This window comes from Hylobates moloch, unplaced genomic scaffold, assembly GCF_009828535.3.
Source record: "Hylobates moloch isolate HMO894 unplaced genomic scaffold, HMol_V3 SCAFFOLD_11, whole genome shotgun sequence".
NCBI classification, from domain to species: Eukaryota; Metazoa; Chordata; class Mammalia; order Primates; family Hylobatidae; genus Hylobates; species Hylobates moloch.
In genome coordinates this window covers 39,948,797-39,964,013 of record NW_026652286.1, presented here as the reverse complement: position 1 = coordinate 39,964,013, position 15,217 = coordinate 39,948,797, and the positions used below count along the sequence as shown (strand labels likewise).

Genomic DNA, 15,217 nt, shown 5'->3' with positions numbered 1-15,217 from the left:
ACAAGCTCATTCCCTGTGAAATTAAAGTAGTGAGTGTGGCCCCTAGGAACAGAGACTCAGGGTAGGGTGGGCAAACCAAGATGAATGGATTGCACCAACAATCAAAAAAAGTTTTTTTAAATTATTGACATACCCACATGGCATGTTCTACTCCTCCAAATGATAAAGGAAAGCTCATCAGAAACCACCTCCATAGGTAAATACAGAGAAATTATCAATTCAAAGGTGAGATGGCAATCAAAAACCACCAAGCATTTGAGGAATTTTATGCCTTAAAAGAAAGAAACTGGACAGGTGCAATGGCTCATGCCTGTAATTGCAACACTCTGGGAGGCCAAGGCAGGAGCATCACTTGAGCCCAGGAGTTCCAGACTAGCCTGGGAAACATGACGAGACTCTGTCTCTACAGAAAAAAAATTTTTAATTAGCCAGGCATGGTGGTACGAGCCTCAGCTACTCAGGAGGCTGAGGCAGGAGGATCTCTTGGCCCAGCAGGTCGAGGCTGCAGTGAACCATGATTGCACCACTGCACTCTAGCCTGGGTGACAGAGTGAGACCCTGTCTCAAAAAAAAAGAAAGAGAGAGAGAGAGAAACTTAATTTCATTAACAAGAGATAATACCTAATAGATCACAAAACAAAAAAAGTTAAAATTACTTTAATTAATAGAAACACACATTATTAAGAAGATTATTTAATTATGTACTTTAAATACTTGAAATTGTGATGAATGAAAAATATTTGAAACTTACTAGATAAAACAATGGGCTGAAAAAGGGAATAGATACGATTGAAGAAGGGACTGATGAACTAGAAAACTAAACTTTGTTTTTACCACCTAAAAGGAGAACAGAAAGAAAAAGATTTGGAAAATAAAAAAGTGGACATGCGGCCGGGCGCGGTGGCTCACGCTTGTAATCCCAGCACTTTGGGAGGCCAAGGCGGGCGGATCACGAGGTCAGGAGATCGAGACCACGGTGAGACCCCGTCTCTACTGAAAATACAAAAAATTAGCCGGGCGTGGTGGCGGGCGCCTGTAGTCCCAGCTACTCGGAGAGGCTGAGGCAGGAGAATGGCGTGAACCCGGGAGGCGGAGCTTGCAGTGAGCCGAGATTGTGCCACTGCACTCCAGCCTGGGTGACAGAGCGAGACTCCGTCTCAAAACAAACAAACAAAAAAAAAGTGGACATGCAAAAGATATATTCAGAAACTCAACCCCTATTTATTTAAATAGAGTTCCAAAAGGATAAAATAGAATGGAGGAGAGAAAACAGTCAAAGATAACTTTAAGAACATTTCACACAGCTTAAGAAACACAAAAGTCTTCAGATTTACAAGTCTCATTGAGTGACAAGCATGGTGAACGTTACAGAGGCACAAATCCAGATTCCTCCCAGGGTAAGTTTCAGAGCACCAAGAATGGAGTGTAATTTTACAAATTTTGGGCATGGGGGGAGAACATAATTTCACTCTAAAGAAATAAAAAGATTAATCCCATGCTTTTCTTTAGCAACACTTCGTGATAGAATGCAATAGACTTTCCTCAAAGTTCTAAGAAAAGTTTATTTTGAACCTAAACTACATCTAATCAAACTAGCATTGAGATGAAGTACAAAACAAAGCATTTCAAACATGCAAGATTTCAGGAAGTTTATTGCTCTCAGGCTGTCTCTGAAAGAAACCCCGTCTCTACTAAAAATACAAAAATAATTAGCCAGGCGCAGTGGCTGGTGCCTGTAGTCCCAGCTACTCGGGAGGCTGAGGCAGGAGAATCGCTTTAACCTGGTAGGCAGAGCTTGTAGTGAGCCAAGATCGCGCCACTGCACTCCAGTCTGGGCTAAAGAGTGAGACTCCGAAAGAAAAAAAAAAAAAAAAAGAAAGAAAGAACTATTCAAGGATATATTCCAGAAAAAAAAAAAAGGATTCAAGTCAAGGAGTAAACACACACTTTTTTTTGAGACTGAGTCTCATTCTGTCGCCCAGGCTGCACTGCAGTAGCGTAATCTCAGTTTGCTGCAACCCCTGCCTCCCGAGTTCAAGAAATTCTCCTGCCTCAGCCTCCAGAGTAGCTGGGACTACAGATGCAAGCCACCACACCCAGCTAATGTTTGTATTTTTAGTAGAGACGGGGTTTCACCATGTTGACCAGGCTGGTCTCGCACTCCTCATCTCAGGTGACTCGCCTGCCTTGGCCTTCCAAAGTGTTGGGATTACAGGCGTGAGCCACCGCGCCTGACCTGAAGTTTTAATCTTGTTGAGGGAAAAGGATATAGTGAATAGATATATTGATTAATTATATAAATCAACCTAAAATATTTAACATTCAAAATTCTTAAAATTAAAATTCCTTAATTGTAATTTTAAAATTCTTTAAAATTGTGTTTCTATTTTAATTTGGTTGTACTTTTTTCTTAATTCTTGAGATAATCACTAAGGATAGATAATTTTACCCCTAGAAATACTGTTTGACTTCATGAGAGATTATTTCAGAAGTTATCTTCAGCCTCCATAGCACCCTCTCACTCCCCTTAACCAATCCATCACTAATGGTCATGTCAGTTTCATCCCAATCCCTCCCCAGTCTATCTGTCTCTTTTGTAACCACCACAGTTCAGCCCATCATACCTCTTACCTGGACAGCCTCAATAGTCAGCTAACTGGAATCCCCGTATCAATGTCTGTTTCCCGTTGCCTACACTGCAACTTCTCAAAGATGTTTTCAAAATGCAAATCTGTTCATATCTGCTCTGGGCTTAAAACTTTTTGATGTCATTAGGTGTATACAAGAGAGTTCGATTATAATCGAGGTCCTATTATTTAAAAGCATTATCCAATTATAGTATTATATTTAAGTTAGTAGTAGTTACCTGAATATTTATTACATTATTCTCTGTCATCTATATATGAAACATTTCTCACATGAGAACAACAGCCAAAAAGTTCAAAACAAACAAAAAATCAAAATCAAAATATAGCAACAGAGATTTTTCAACTGCATCCTTAATGAAGTATTAAAGTTTTCTATATCCAATCCTTGCACATGGGCCATGCTAATCTTCTCTGTATCCAATTTTTGTACGTGTGCTCCCGAAGCGAGCACTATATGTCTAAACCTAAGACCTCCTCAGTTATGATATTAATACTTCTCATACTTCTTTGAGTTCTTTGTCTGAGATTTCTTTTTGCCACAGAGCTTTTGTTGTTTCTGCCCATGGCTCTCTTTGCCACCTACTCTCTACAAACTCCCTGGTTAATTCCTATTTAAAATTCAGATTTAAATGTAAATATCACTTTCTTGGAGATGTCTTTCTTAACCTGTCCAGCCTAGGTCAAGATAGATAGATCAATAGAGAGATGATAGATAGGTAGATAGATAGATAGATAGATAGATAGATAGATAGATAGATAGACAGACAGACAGATAGATAGTCTTGTTGGTTTGCTTTACATATTCCTCCAAACACTTATTGGCTTGTGATAATGTGCTGATTTATGTAATTATTTTATGTATGTATTTTGCCGTTTACTATAAGCCCCATATGGGCAGGAACAATGTCTGTTTTGGTTCCTTATTTTCAAGTCTAACATAGAGTGACCCCTTGGTAAGTGTGAGTTAAATGAAGAAGAAAAGGGACATGCTGTGCCTAGGATATGGTCAAACTTAGAACCTGGAGTTAAAGGGATTTAAGCCTTCCCAGCTAGGTTTCTTCATGAGTAAAATGAAGGTAATAGTAGTGCCTCTGCTACAGGACTGTTAAGAGCATTAAATGAGAAAGCACAAAGAGCTCAGCAGAGTGCCCGGCTCATAGTAGACACTCAAATCATTATTCATTATATTTTCATACTTCTGCATTTTTTTTTTGTTACAAAATTTTCACACTGAAATGTTCTCCCTCTCTGCTCATGCTCTTCCTACTGTAATGTGTTGATCTTTTGTGTCAAACCAAAACTGCTTTCCATTTCAGGCCATCTGTAGAGCATTTGAATGATAGGAGGAGGAGATGATGGCGCTGCCATTTATCTGTCAGATGTGTCACACTCTGTGAGGGGCTGGGTTAGCCTAGCACAGACCTGGGGTTCCATGGGCTGCAGGGAACCCACCAGAGGTAGAGACCTCTGGGCTGGACCCCTTGTTCTTTCCTTTCACTCTGTCGAATCCTTGGCTTTTATTTTTCTTCAGGGAAAACATGACTGTGTTTTTCTTGTAGATTTTGTTTTGTTTTATTTTTACTTCAGATTCATGTGCTTATATTGGACAAATCTTAAAGCCTCCACGTGTTATCCGGGGAAAAATGTTTTGCTTTTTATTGAGTTGAGACTGATGAAGCTATCAAAAATTCGCGCTTGGCTGAGGCTGTCTTAAGTTTGGTCAACTTCTCTAGGTTCGGCAAGATTTTGTAACTATTACTGAAGTCTGTGGTGGCAAAGGGGCTCCGTGAAGGGAAACATCTGGATTTAAAGTAGACTTTAATTACATCTCACACCCCTGCTGTAGACCAATGTTTAACCCCAGGGAGAAGCTTAAAAGTGTGACTCCATTCAAAACTCAGGAGTCATTTTAACCTAATTGCTCCCTTATAGCTTAAAGCTGACACCTAAGCCTTTAAGAATAAACTCATAGTCCCTGATTCCTGACTCTATTTGCCCTGAGTAAGTGCTCCCAGAGGATCTGCACACTATCGCTAATTTCAGTAAATGTTTTCATGGTCTTGGCTGTAGCGTTAATGCCTAACAAGTTCCAGAGGAACCAATTTCCTGCTGGAGGAAACTTCCTTACCAAGTTTCCTAACTATTCCCAGTCATTGCTCTATAGAATCCAACTGGCCAGGGGAGGTTGTTAATAGGCCACAGGTGGCAGCTACAGTTAGGTTACCAAGGAAACAGATCAACCGTGCAGAGAGCTATGTTTGACACAAGGAGATCAGGGACCTGTAAATACATGTATTTCCTGCTGCCTCTTGTTTCCTGACGTGGGGGGAATCAGGACATACATCCTTCCTCTCAAAGTCATTGAGAAATCGACTATAGTGAATTCTCCAAGCCAACATTCTGAAACTTTCTGGTCTCAAGACTCCTTTATACTTCTACAATTTCTAGAAAACCCCAGAGTTTTTGTTTATGTAGATTATAGCAATTCATATTTACTATATTCAATATTAAAACTAAGACTTTTAAAAACATTTATTTAACTCATTCAAAAATAATAACTCTATTACATGTTGACAGAAATAACAATTTTGATCAAAAATATTTAAAAGGATGTTATTGTTTTACATTTTTGCAAATCTCTTTAATATCTGGCTTAGAACACAGCTGAATTCTGTCTGTTTCTGCATTCAATCTGTTGTGATATAATGCATCATATAGCTTCTGGAAAACTCTACTGTACATTCTTGGGCGAATGAGAGATAAAAGGCAAATATTTTTAAATTACTATGAAAATAATTTTGATCTCACAGTACTCATAAAAGGGTCTCAGGGTCTCCCAGAGGCCCCAAAACCAACTTTGAGGACCACTATTCTAAACAAAACTGCACTAAAAGATGGTCATTGAATAGCTTTATCTGAATGAAAGATAAAGCAAAGCAATAGACCAAGAGACAAGTTTGCAATTGTGAAGGTGGGAGCATCTGTGCTCTGCTCTTCATATTTCTGCTACTTTTGGCCATCCTGACCTACAAGGACTTCCAGCCTCCTGTCCAGACATCCTTATAATGACATCTGGCCCTAACACCAAAAATAGGTTTGCTACAATTTTCTTTTGAAACAGTGACTTGAAATTCTATAAACTGCCAAGTATCAGCAGTCCATGGAGTTTTTTAGCAAAGGCTACAATGTTAGGAAAAAGCAGGTAATATTTGGCAACAATAATCACAGAGACTGAATGAATTTTCATTTGTAATAAATGCCTGATTTTCCCCACCTTTATAAAGGCCTGTCTGAGAAGCCAAAAGATAGGGAAAACATGAACTTTCTAAAAAGAATTGCCCCTATGTACTTCCCAAAAGTGGCTGTATCTTATGCCCAAATTGCATACGCTGATGGGATTCTTTGGATGCCAAAAGTGTTGCACAAGGACACGTGATGATCTCAGGTGGTGTGTCAGACCTCCAAGAACATCCAGTACTGATTTGAACAACTCTGCCCACAATCTCTGCTTAAGATCTATTATTCCAGGCATACAGTCTACCCAATCTGGCCACCTCTGTAAGGCTGTTTGAGCCTGGGCTACATATTGCAGACAAGATCTTAGGGCACAGTCATTAACGCAATGCCTGGGGCACTTAAGCCCAACATGGGGATACTTTCAGTTCCTGTTCCTTTATCACATGAGAAGCAGTAGAATACATCTACTAGTCAAAAACATGAACTCTAGGCCGGGCGCAGTGGCTCACGCTTGTAATCCCAGCACTTTGGGAGGCCGAGGCAGGCGGATCACGAGGTCAGGAGATCGAGACCACGGTGAAACCCCGTCTCTACTAAAAAAAAGATACAAAAAATTAGCCGGGCGTGGTGGTGGGCGCCTGTAGTCTCAGCTACTCAGAGAGGCTGAGGCAGGAGAATGGCGTGAACCCGGGAGGCGGAGCTTGCAGTGAGCCGAGATTGCGCCACTGCACTCCAGCCTGGGCGACAGAGCGAGACTCCGTCTCAAAACAAAAAAAAAAACCATGAACTCTGAAGTCCAAGAAACCTGTCACAAAATAATTTTGAATATTTGCACAAATTATTTAGTATCTTTCAGCTTCTTTGTCAAATGGTATTATTGTGAAGATTAAATGAGTTCATACATGTTAGGGACTTAGTAAGGTATAGAGTATTCAATAAATACTAGCTATTTTTTTTTAAGGGACGGGGTCTCCCTATGTTGCCCATGCTGGTCTGGAACTCCTGGGCTCAAGAGATCCTCCTGCCTCAGCCTCCAAAAGTGCTGGGATCATAGACATGAGCCACCATGCACAGCCTATACTAGCTATTATTAAAATACAAATTTTATTGTTTTGCCCATGTGTTACATTCTTCAGTGACTCCCCATACCTTTTTAAATTGAGTTGAATCTCTTTTTCTTAAGTCATAACATTTTTATGGTGTGGCATCACTTCCTGCCACCCCCACCACTACCAATGTTGTATGCAGATGTCACACAATTCTACTCAGAGACATTAAACTCCCTCATGCTTTCCAAACACCAGCCTAAACATAGATGTAGAGTCTTATTTCTTGTTTTTCCCATATAACTAACTCTTACTGCCTTATAAACTATGACCATAATTGCCCCTATCATGAAGCCTTTCCTGACCCTTGCCTTTTTTTTATTATTTTGGGCAAAATCCTTTTTTTCAATTTTTAAAATTTATTTTATATTTCAATAGGTTTTGGGGGGAACGGGTGGTGTTTGGTTACATGAATAAGTTCTTTAGTGGTGATTTCTGAGATTTTGGTGCACCCATCACCCATGCAGTGTACACACTGCACCCAGTGTACACACTGCACCCAGTGTGTAGTCTTTTATTCCTCACCCCCCTCCACCCTCTCCCCTGAGTCCCCAGTGTCCACTGTATCCTTCTTATGCCTTTGTGTCCTCATAGCTTAGCTCCCTCTTATGAGTGAGAACATACGATGTTTGGTTTTCCATTCCTGAGTTACTTCACTTAGAATAATAGTCTCCAATTCCATCCAGGTTGCTGCGAATACTGTTATTTTATTCCTTTTTATGGCGAAGTAGTATTCCATGGTATATATATATACCACATTTTCTTTATCCACTCACTGACTGATGGGCATTTGTGCTGGTTCCAAGTTTTTGTAATTGCATTTGCAAATTGCACTGCTATAAACATGCACGTGCAAGTAACTTTTTCATAAAATGACTTTTTTCCCTCTAGGTAGATACCTAGTAGTGGGATTGCTGGATCAAATGGTAGGTCTACTTTTCATTATTTAAGGAATCTCCACACTGTTTTTCGTAGTGGTTGTACTAGTTTACATTCCCACCAACAGTGTAAAAGTATTCCCTTTTCACCACATCCATACCAACATCCATTTTTTTTTATTATGGTCTTTCGTTTTTTTTTTTGGACAGGAAGTAGAATTTATTGGTGAGTATTAAGAAGGGGGCAGCACATTGGAAGCCCTCATGAGTGCAGGGCCCGCCACTTGTCCAGAGGGCCACGACTGGGGATGTACTTGACCCCACAGCCATCTGGAATGAGCCCCTTCTCAGCCACCATGTCTTCAAATTCATCAGCATTGAACTTGGTGAAGCCCCACTTCTTTGAGATGTGGATCTTCTGGTGGCCAGGAAACTTGAACTTGGCCCTGCACAGGGCCTCAATCACATGCTCCTTGTTCTGCAGCTTGGTGCGGATGGACATGATAACTTGGCCAATGTGAACCCTGGCCACAGTGCCCTGAGGCTTTCTAAAGGCACCTCGCATGCCTGTTTGGAGCCTGTCAGCCCCAGCACAGGACAACATCTTGTTGATGCGGATGACGTGGAAGGGGTGGAGCCGCACCCGGATATGGAAGCCATCCTTGCCACAACTTTTTACCATGTACTTATTGGCACAAGTTCGGGCAGCCTCTAGGGCTTCAGAGGACAGCTGCTCGTATTCATCTGACACCATGTGGCCACAGAGCGGAAACTCATCCACTTTTGCCTTCTTCCGCCCCAGGTCAAAAATGCGAATCTTGGCATCAGGGACACCTCGGCAGAAGCGAGACTTTGGGTACGGCTTGTTCTTACAATACCGGTAACAACGGGCGGGGCGGCGGCCCATGGTGACACCAGGATCTTCAGTGGCACACCGATGGGAAAGGGCTATTATGGTCTTTCTTGCAGGAGTAAGGTGGTATTACATTGTGTTTTGATTTTTATTGCCCTGATCATTAGTAATGTTGAGCATTTTTTCAGATATTTGTCGGCCATTTGCATATCTTCTTTTAAGAATTGTCTATTCATGTCCTTAGCCCTCTTTTTGATGGGATTGATTGTTTTTTTCTTGCTGATTTGAGTTCTTTGTAGAATCTGAATATTAGTCCTTTGCCAGATGTATAGATTATGAAGATTTTTCTCCCACTCTGTGTGTAGTCTGTTAACTCTACTGATTATGTCTTCGCTGTGCAGAAATTTTTTAGTTTAACTAAGTCTCATCTACTTATCTTTGTTTCTGTTACATTTGCTTTTGGGTTCTTGGTTATGAAGTCTTTGCCTAAGCCAATGTCTAGAAGGGCTTTTCCGATGTTATCTTCTAGAATTTTTATGGTTTTACGTCTTAGATTTAAGTCTTTGATTCATCTTGAGTTGATTTTTGTATAAGGTGAGAGATGAGGATCCAGTTTCCTTCTTCTACATGTGGCTTGCCAGTAATCACAGCACCATTCGTTGAATAGGGTTTCCTTTCCCCACTTTATATTTTTGTTTGCTTTGTTAAAAATCAGTTGACTGTAAGTGTTTGACTTTATTTCTGGGTTCTCTATTCTGTTCCATTGGTCTATGAACCTATCTTTATACCAGTACCAAGCTGTTTTGGTGACTATGGCCTTACAGTATAGTTCAAAGTCATGTAATGTGATGCCTCCAGATTTGTTCTTTTTGCTTAGTCTTGCTTTGGCTATGCATGCTATTTTTTGGTTCCATATGAATTTGAGGATTGTTTTTTCTAGTTCTATGAAAAATGATGGTGATATTTTGATGGGAATTGCATTGAATTCGTAGATTGCTTTTGGCAATATGGTCATTTTCACATATTACTTCTTCCCGTCCATGAACATGAGATGTTTTTCCATTTTTTTGTGTCATATATGATGTCTTTCAGCAGTGTTTTGCAGTTCTTCTTGTAGAAGTCTTTCCCCAACTGGTTAGGTATATTACTAAATATATTTTTGGCAGCTCTTGTAAAAGGGATTCTCTATTTGATTATCAGCTTGGTGGCTGCTGGTGTGTAGCAGAACTACTGATTTGCGTACATTAATTTTGTATCCTGACACTTTGCTGAATTCATTTACCAGCTCTAGGAGGTTTTAGGCTGAGTCTTTAGGGTTTTCTAGATATACGATCATATTATCAGCAAACAGCAACAGTCTGACTTTCTCTTTACTGATTTGGATGCCCTTTCTTTCTCTCTCTTGTCTGATTGCTCTGGCTAGGACTTCCAGTACCATGTTGAATAGATGTGGTGAAAGTGGACATCCTTGTCTTCTTCCAATTCTCAGGGGGAATGCTTTCAACTTTTCCCCACTCAGTATAGTACTGGCCGTGGGTTTGTCATAGATGGCTTTTATTACTTTAAGGTATGTCCCTTCTATGCCAATTTTGCTGAGGGTTTTAATCATAAAGGGATACTGGATTTTGTCAAATGCTTTTTCTGCATCTTTTGAGATGATCATGTAATTTTTGTTTTTAATTCTCTTTATGTGGTGTATCACATTTATTGACTTGCAGATGTTAAACAATCCATGCATCCCTGCTATGAAACCCACTGGATCATGGTGGATTTTTTTTATATGCTGTTAGATTTGGCTGGCCAGTATTTTTTTTTCTTTTGAGGATTTTTGGATGTATGTTCTTTAGGGATATTGGTCTGTTGTTTTCTTTTTTTGTTATGTCCTTCTCTGGTTTTGGTATTAAGGTGATACTGGCTTCATAAAATGATTTAGGGGGGATTCCCTCTTTCTCTGTCCTGTGGAAGAGCATCAATAGGATTGCTACCAATTCTTCTTTGAATGTCTGATAGAATTCAGCTGTGAATCTGTCTAGTCCTAGACTTTTTTTGTTGGCAATTTTTAAATTACTATTTCAATCTCACTGCTTGTTATTGGCCTGTTCAGAGTTTCTGTATCTTCCTGGTTTAATCTAGGAGGGTTGTATATTTCCAGGAATTTATCAGTCTCCTCTAGGTTTTCTAGTTTATGCACATAAAGGCGTTCAAAATAGCCTTGAATAATCTTTTGTATTTCTGTAGTATCAGTAGTAATATCTCCTGTTTTGTTTTTAACTGAGCTTATTTGGACCTTCTCTCTTCTTTTCTTGGTTAATCTCACTAATGGTCTATTAAACTAGCTTTTTGTTTCATTTATCTTTTGTATTTTTTTCGCTTCAATTTCATTTAGTTCTGCTCTGATCTTCATTATTTTTCTTCTGCTGGGTTTGGGTTTGGCATGTTCTTGTTTTTCCAGTTCCATGAGAGATAACCTTAGATTGTCTATTTGTGCTCTTTCACACTTTTTGATGGAAGCATTTAATGCTATGAACTTGCCTCTTAGCAGTGCTTTTGCTGTATCACAGAGGTTTTGGTAGGTTGTGTCGCTATTATCATTCAGTTCAATTATTTTTTAACTTCCATCTTGATTTCATTGTTGACCCAGTGATCATTCAGGAGCAGATTATTTAATTTCCATCTATTTGCATGGTTTTGAGGGTTTCTTTTGGAGTTGATTTCCAGTTTTATTCCACTGTAGCCTGAGAGAGTACTTGATATAATTTCGATTTTCTTAAATTTACTGAAACTTGTTTTGCAGCCTATCATATGGTCTATCTTGGAGAATGTTTCATGTGCTGATTAATAGAATGCATATTCTGTAGTTGCTGGGTAGAATGTACTGTAAGTATATTATCTGTAAGTACTGTAATGTTCTGTAAGTACAATATCTGTTAAGTCCATTTATTGCAGGGTATACTTTGAGCTGCAGGGTATAGTTTAAGTACATCATTTCTTTGTTGATTTTCTGTCTTGATGACCTGTCTAGTGCTGTCAGTGGAGTATTAACATCCCCCACTATTATTGTGTTGCTATCTATCTCATTTCTTAGGTCTAATAGTACTTGTTTTATAAATTTGGGAGCTTCAATTTTAGGTGCATATATATTTAGGATTGTGGTATTTTCCTGTTGGGCTAGTCTTTTTATCATTATATAATGTCCCTCTTTGTCTTTTTTAAGTGCTGTTGTTTTAAAGTTTGTTTTTGTCTGATATAAGAATAGCTACTCCTGCTCACTTTTGGTGTCCATTTGCATGGAATAGCTTTTTCCACCCCTTTACCTTAAGTTTATGTGAGTCCTTATGTGTTAGGTGAGTCTCCTGAAGACAGTAGAAACTTGCTTGGTGAATTCTTATTCATTCTGCCACTCTGTATTTTTTTTTTTTTTTTTTTTGAGATGGAGTCTCGCTTTGTCGCTGGAGTGCAGTGGCGCAATCTTGGCTCACTGCAAGCTCCACCTCCTGGGTTCATGTCATCACGCCATTCTCCTGCCTCAGCCTCCCAAGTAGCTGGGACTACAGGCGCCCACCACCACGCCTAGCTAATTTTTTGTACTTTTAGTAGAGACGTGGTTTCACTGTGTTAGCCAGGATGGTCTCGATCTTCTGACCTCATGATCCACCCACCTCTGCCTCCCAAAGTGCTGGGATTACAGGCGTGAGCCACCGCGCCCAGCCGCCATTCTGTATCTTTTTTTTTTTTTGAGACGGAGTCTGGCTCTGTCGCCCAGGCTGGAGTGCAGTGGCCCAATCTCGGCTCACTGCAAGCTCCGCCTCCCAGGTTCACGCCATTCTCCTGCCTCAGCCTCTCCGAGTAGCTGGGACTACAGGCGCCCGCCACCACGCCCGGCTAATTTTTTTGTATTTTTAGTAGAGACGGGGTTTCACCGTGGTCTCGATCTCCTGACCTCGTGATCCGCCCGCCTCGGCCTCCCAAAGTGCTGGGATTACAAGCGTGAGCCACCGCGCCCAGCCATTCTGTATCTTTTAAGTGGAGCATTTAGGCCATTTATATTTAATATTAGTATTGAGATGTGAGATATTATTCTATTTATCATGATGTTTGTTGCCCAAATACCTTGGTTTTTTTTCATTGTGTTATTGTTATATATTGTCCTGTGAGATTTATGCTTTAAGGAGGTTCTGTTTGGGTGTGTTTCAAGGATTTGTTTCAAGATTTAGAGCTCCTTTTGCAAGTTCTTGTAGTTCTTGCTTGGTAGTGGTGAATTCTCTCAGCATTTGTTTGTCTGAAAAAGACTGTTTCTTTCCTTCATTTATGAAACTTAGTTTCACTGGATACAAAATTCTTAGCTGATAATTGTTTAGCTTAAGGAGGCTAAAACTAGGACCCCAATCCCTTCTAGCCTGTAGGGTTTCTGCTGAGAAATCTGCTGTTACTCTGATAGGTTTTCCTTTATAGGTTACCTGATGCTTTTGCCTCACAGCTCTTAAGATTCTTTCCTTTGTCCTGACTTTAGATAACCTGATGAAGGTGTGCCTAGGCAATGATTTTTTTGCAATGAATTTTCCAGGTGTTCTTTGAGCTTCTTGTTTTTGAGTATCTAGATCTCCAGCAAGGCTGGTGAAGTTTTCCTCAATTATTCTCTCAAATATGTTTGCCAAACTTTTAGATTTCTTTTCTTCCTTGGGAACACCAATTATTCTTAGGTTTGGACGCTTAACATAGTCCCAAACTTCTTGGACACTTTGTTCATTTTTTAAAATTCTTTTTTCTTTATCTTTGATGAATGGGATTAATTCAAAAATCTTGTCTTTGAGCTCTGACGTTCTTTCATCTGCTTGTTCAATTCTATTGCTGAGACTTTCCAGTGCATTTTGCATTTCTCTAAGTGTGTCCTTCATTTCCAGAAGTTGTGATTGTTTCTTATTTATGCTATTTCACTGAGGATTTTTCCTTTCATATCCTTTATCATTTTTTCTTTATTTCTTTAAGTTGGGTTTCGCCTTTCTCTGGTGCGTCCTTGATTAGCTTAATAATCAACCTTCTGAATTCTTTTTCTGGCAATTCAGAATATTTCACCTTGGTTTGGATTCATTGCTGGTAAGCTGGTGTGATCTTTTGGGAGTGTTAAAGAACCTTGTTTTGTCGTATTACCAGAATGTTTTTTCTGGTTCCTTCTCATTTTGGTAGACTATGTCAACGGGAAGATCTGGGACTCAAGGGCTGCTTTCAGATTCTTTTGTCCTATGGGGTACTCTCCCACTTCCTCTAGGGATGGAGTTTCCTAAAAGCCAAACTGCAGTGATTGTTGTTGCTCTTCTGGGTCTAGCCACCAGCAGAGTTACTGGGCAGCAGGCTGGTACTGGGGAGTGTCTGCAGAGTCCTCTGATGTGATCCATCTTCAGGTCTTGCAGCCACGCCACGGATACCAGCACCTGCTCCAGTGGAGGTAGCAAGGGAGTGAAGTGGACTTTGTGAGGGTCCTTGCTTGTATTTTTGTTTAGTGTTCTGGTTTTGTGTTGCTTGACCTCCAGCCAGGAGGTGGCATTTTCAAGAATGCATCAGCTGCAGTACTAGAGGCAGGATGCAAACTTGTCCTTGGGTCACATGGTTAAGTATTCAGATTTCTCAAGCCGTGGGCAGGGCCATAAAGCTCCCAAGAGATATGTCCTTTGTCTTTGGCAACCAGGGTGGGTAGAGAAAGACCACCAGGTGGGAGCAGAGATAAGTGTGCCTGAGCTCAGCCTCTCCTTGGGTGGGGCTTGCTGTGGCTGCTGTGGGGAATGGGGGTGTGGTTCCCAGGCCAATGAAGCTATGTTCCCAGGTGGATTATGGCTGCCTCTGCTGAGGCATACAGGTTGCCAGAGAAGTGGGGGAAAGCCAGCAGTCACAGGCCTCGCCCTGTTCCCATGCAGCCCACAGTCCTAAAGGCTAGTCTCACTCCCATCATGCCCCCCAGTAGCACCAAGTCTATTTCCAGGCAGCTAGTGACCAGGGCTGAGAACTTGCCCCAGACCACCAGCCTCCCTACTGAGAAAGCAAGCTTACTCAGAGTTTTTGATATCTCAGGGAGCCTGCAGGACTAATCCAGTTCCTTCAAAGGGTCTGTGGATTTTCTCAGCTTTCCTGATATGTTCCTGTGGTAGTTCTTGAAGCAAAAGTTCACAAGGTGAGTCTCCACATGCTGCTCTGTCTGAGTGGGAGCTGCAAACTAATCCTGCCTCCTATCCCCAAATTCTTTTGACTCCTACCCTTAAGTGATCGATTTGGGAAGTCTCATAACACAAGTGTTAATGACAGTTTTAACACTCAACACAACGCGTTGTAATACGTTCTGTATCTACTTCAGGGATTCAGTTGTAAGCTCCTAGAAATGAGCGATTGTGCCTGATTTTTGTGACTAACATCTAGCACAGCAACCAGCACATGGTAGGCACCCAGTAAGTGGTTTTCAACTTATGAACACATACTCAAATTAGATAACAGACATAATCCATGATT

At 40.6% G+C, this 15,217-nt stretch overlaps 1 protein-coding gene and 1 pseudogene across 1 annotated transcript; both read right to left on the bottom strand.

The window, feature by feature from the left end:
• Positions 1-3,001: 3,001 nt before the first annotated feature.
• Positions 3,002-3,099, bottom strand: LOC116477524 (U6 spliceosomal RNA; annotated as a pseudogene).
• Positions 3,100-8,078: 4,979 nt separating this feature from the next.
• Positions 8,079-8,807, bottom strand: LOC116476555 (large ribosomal subunit protein uL16). The gene has a single exon (XM_032166693.2). It carries the CDS (start codon positions 8,774-8,776, stop codon positions 8,132-8,134), a length of 645 nt encoding a protein of 214 aa, XP_032022584.1. The 5' UTR covers positions 8,777-8,807; the 3' UTR covers positions 8,079-8,131.
• Positions 8,808-15,217: the final 6,410 nt, after the last annotated feature.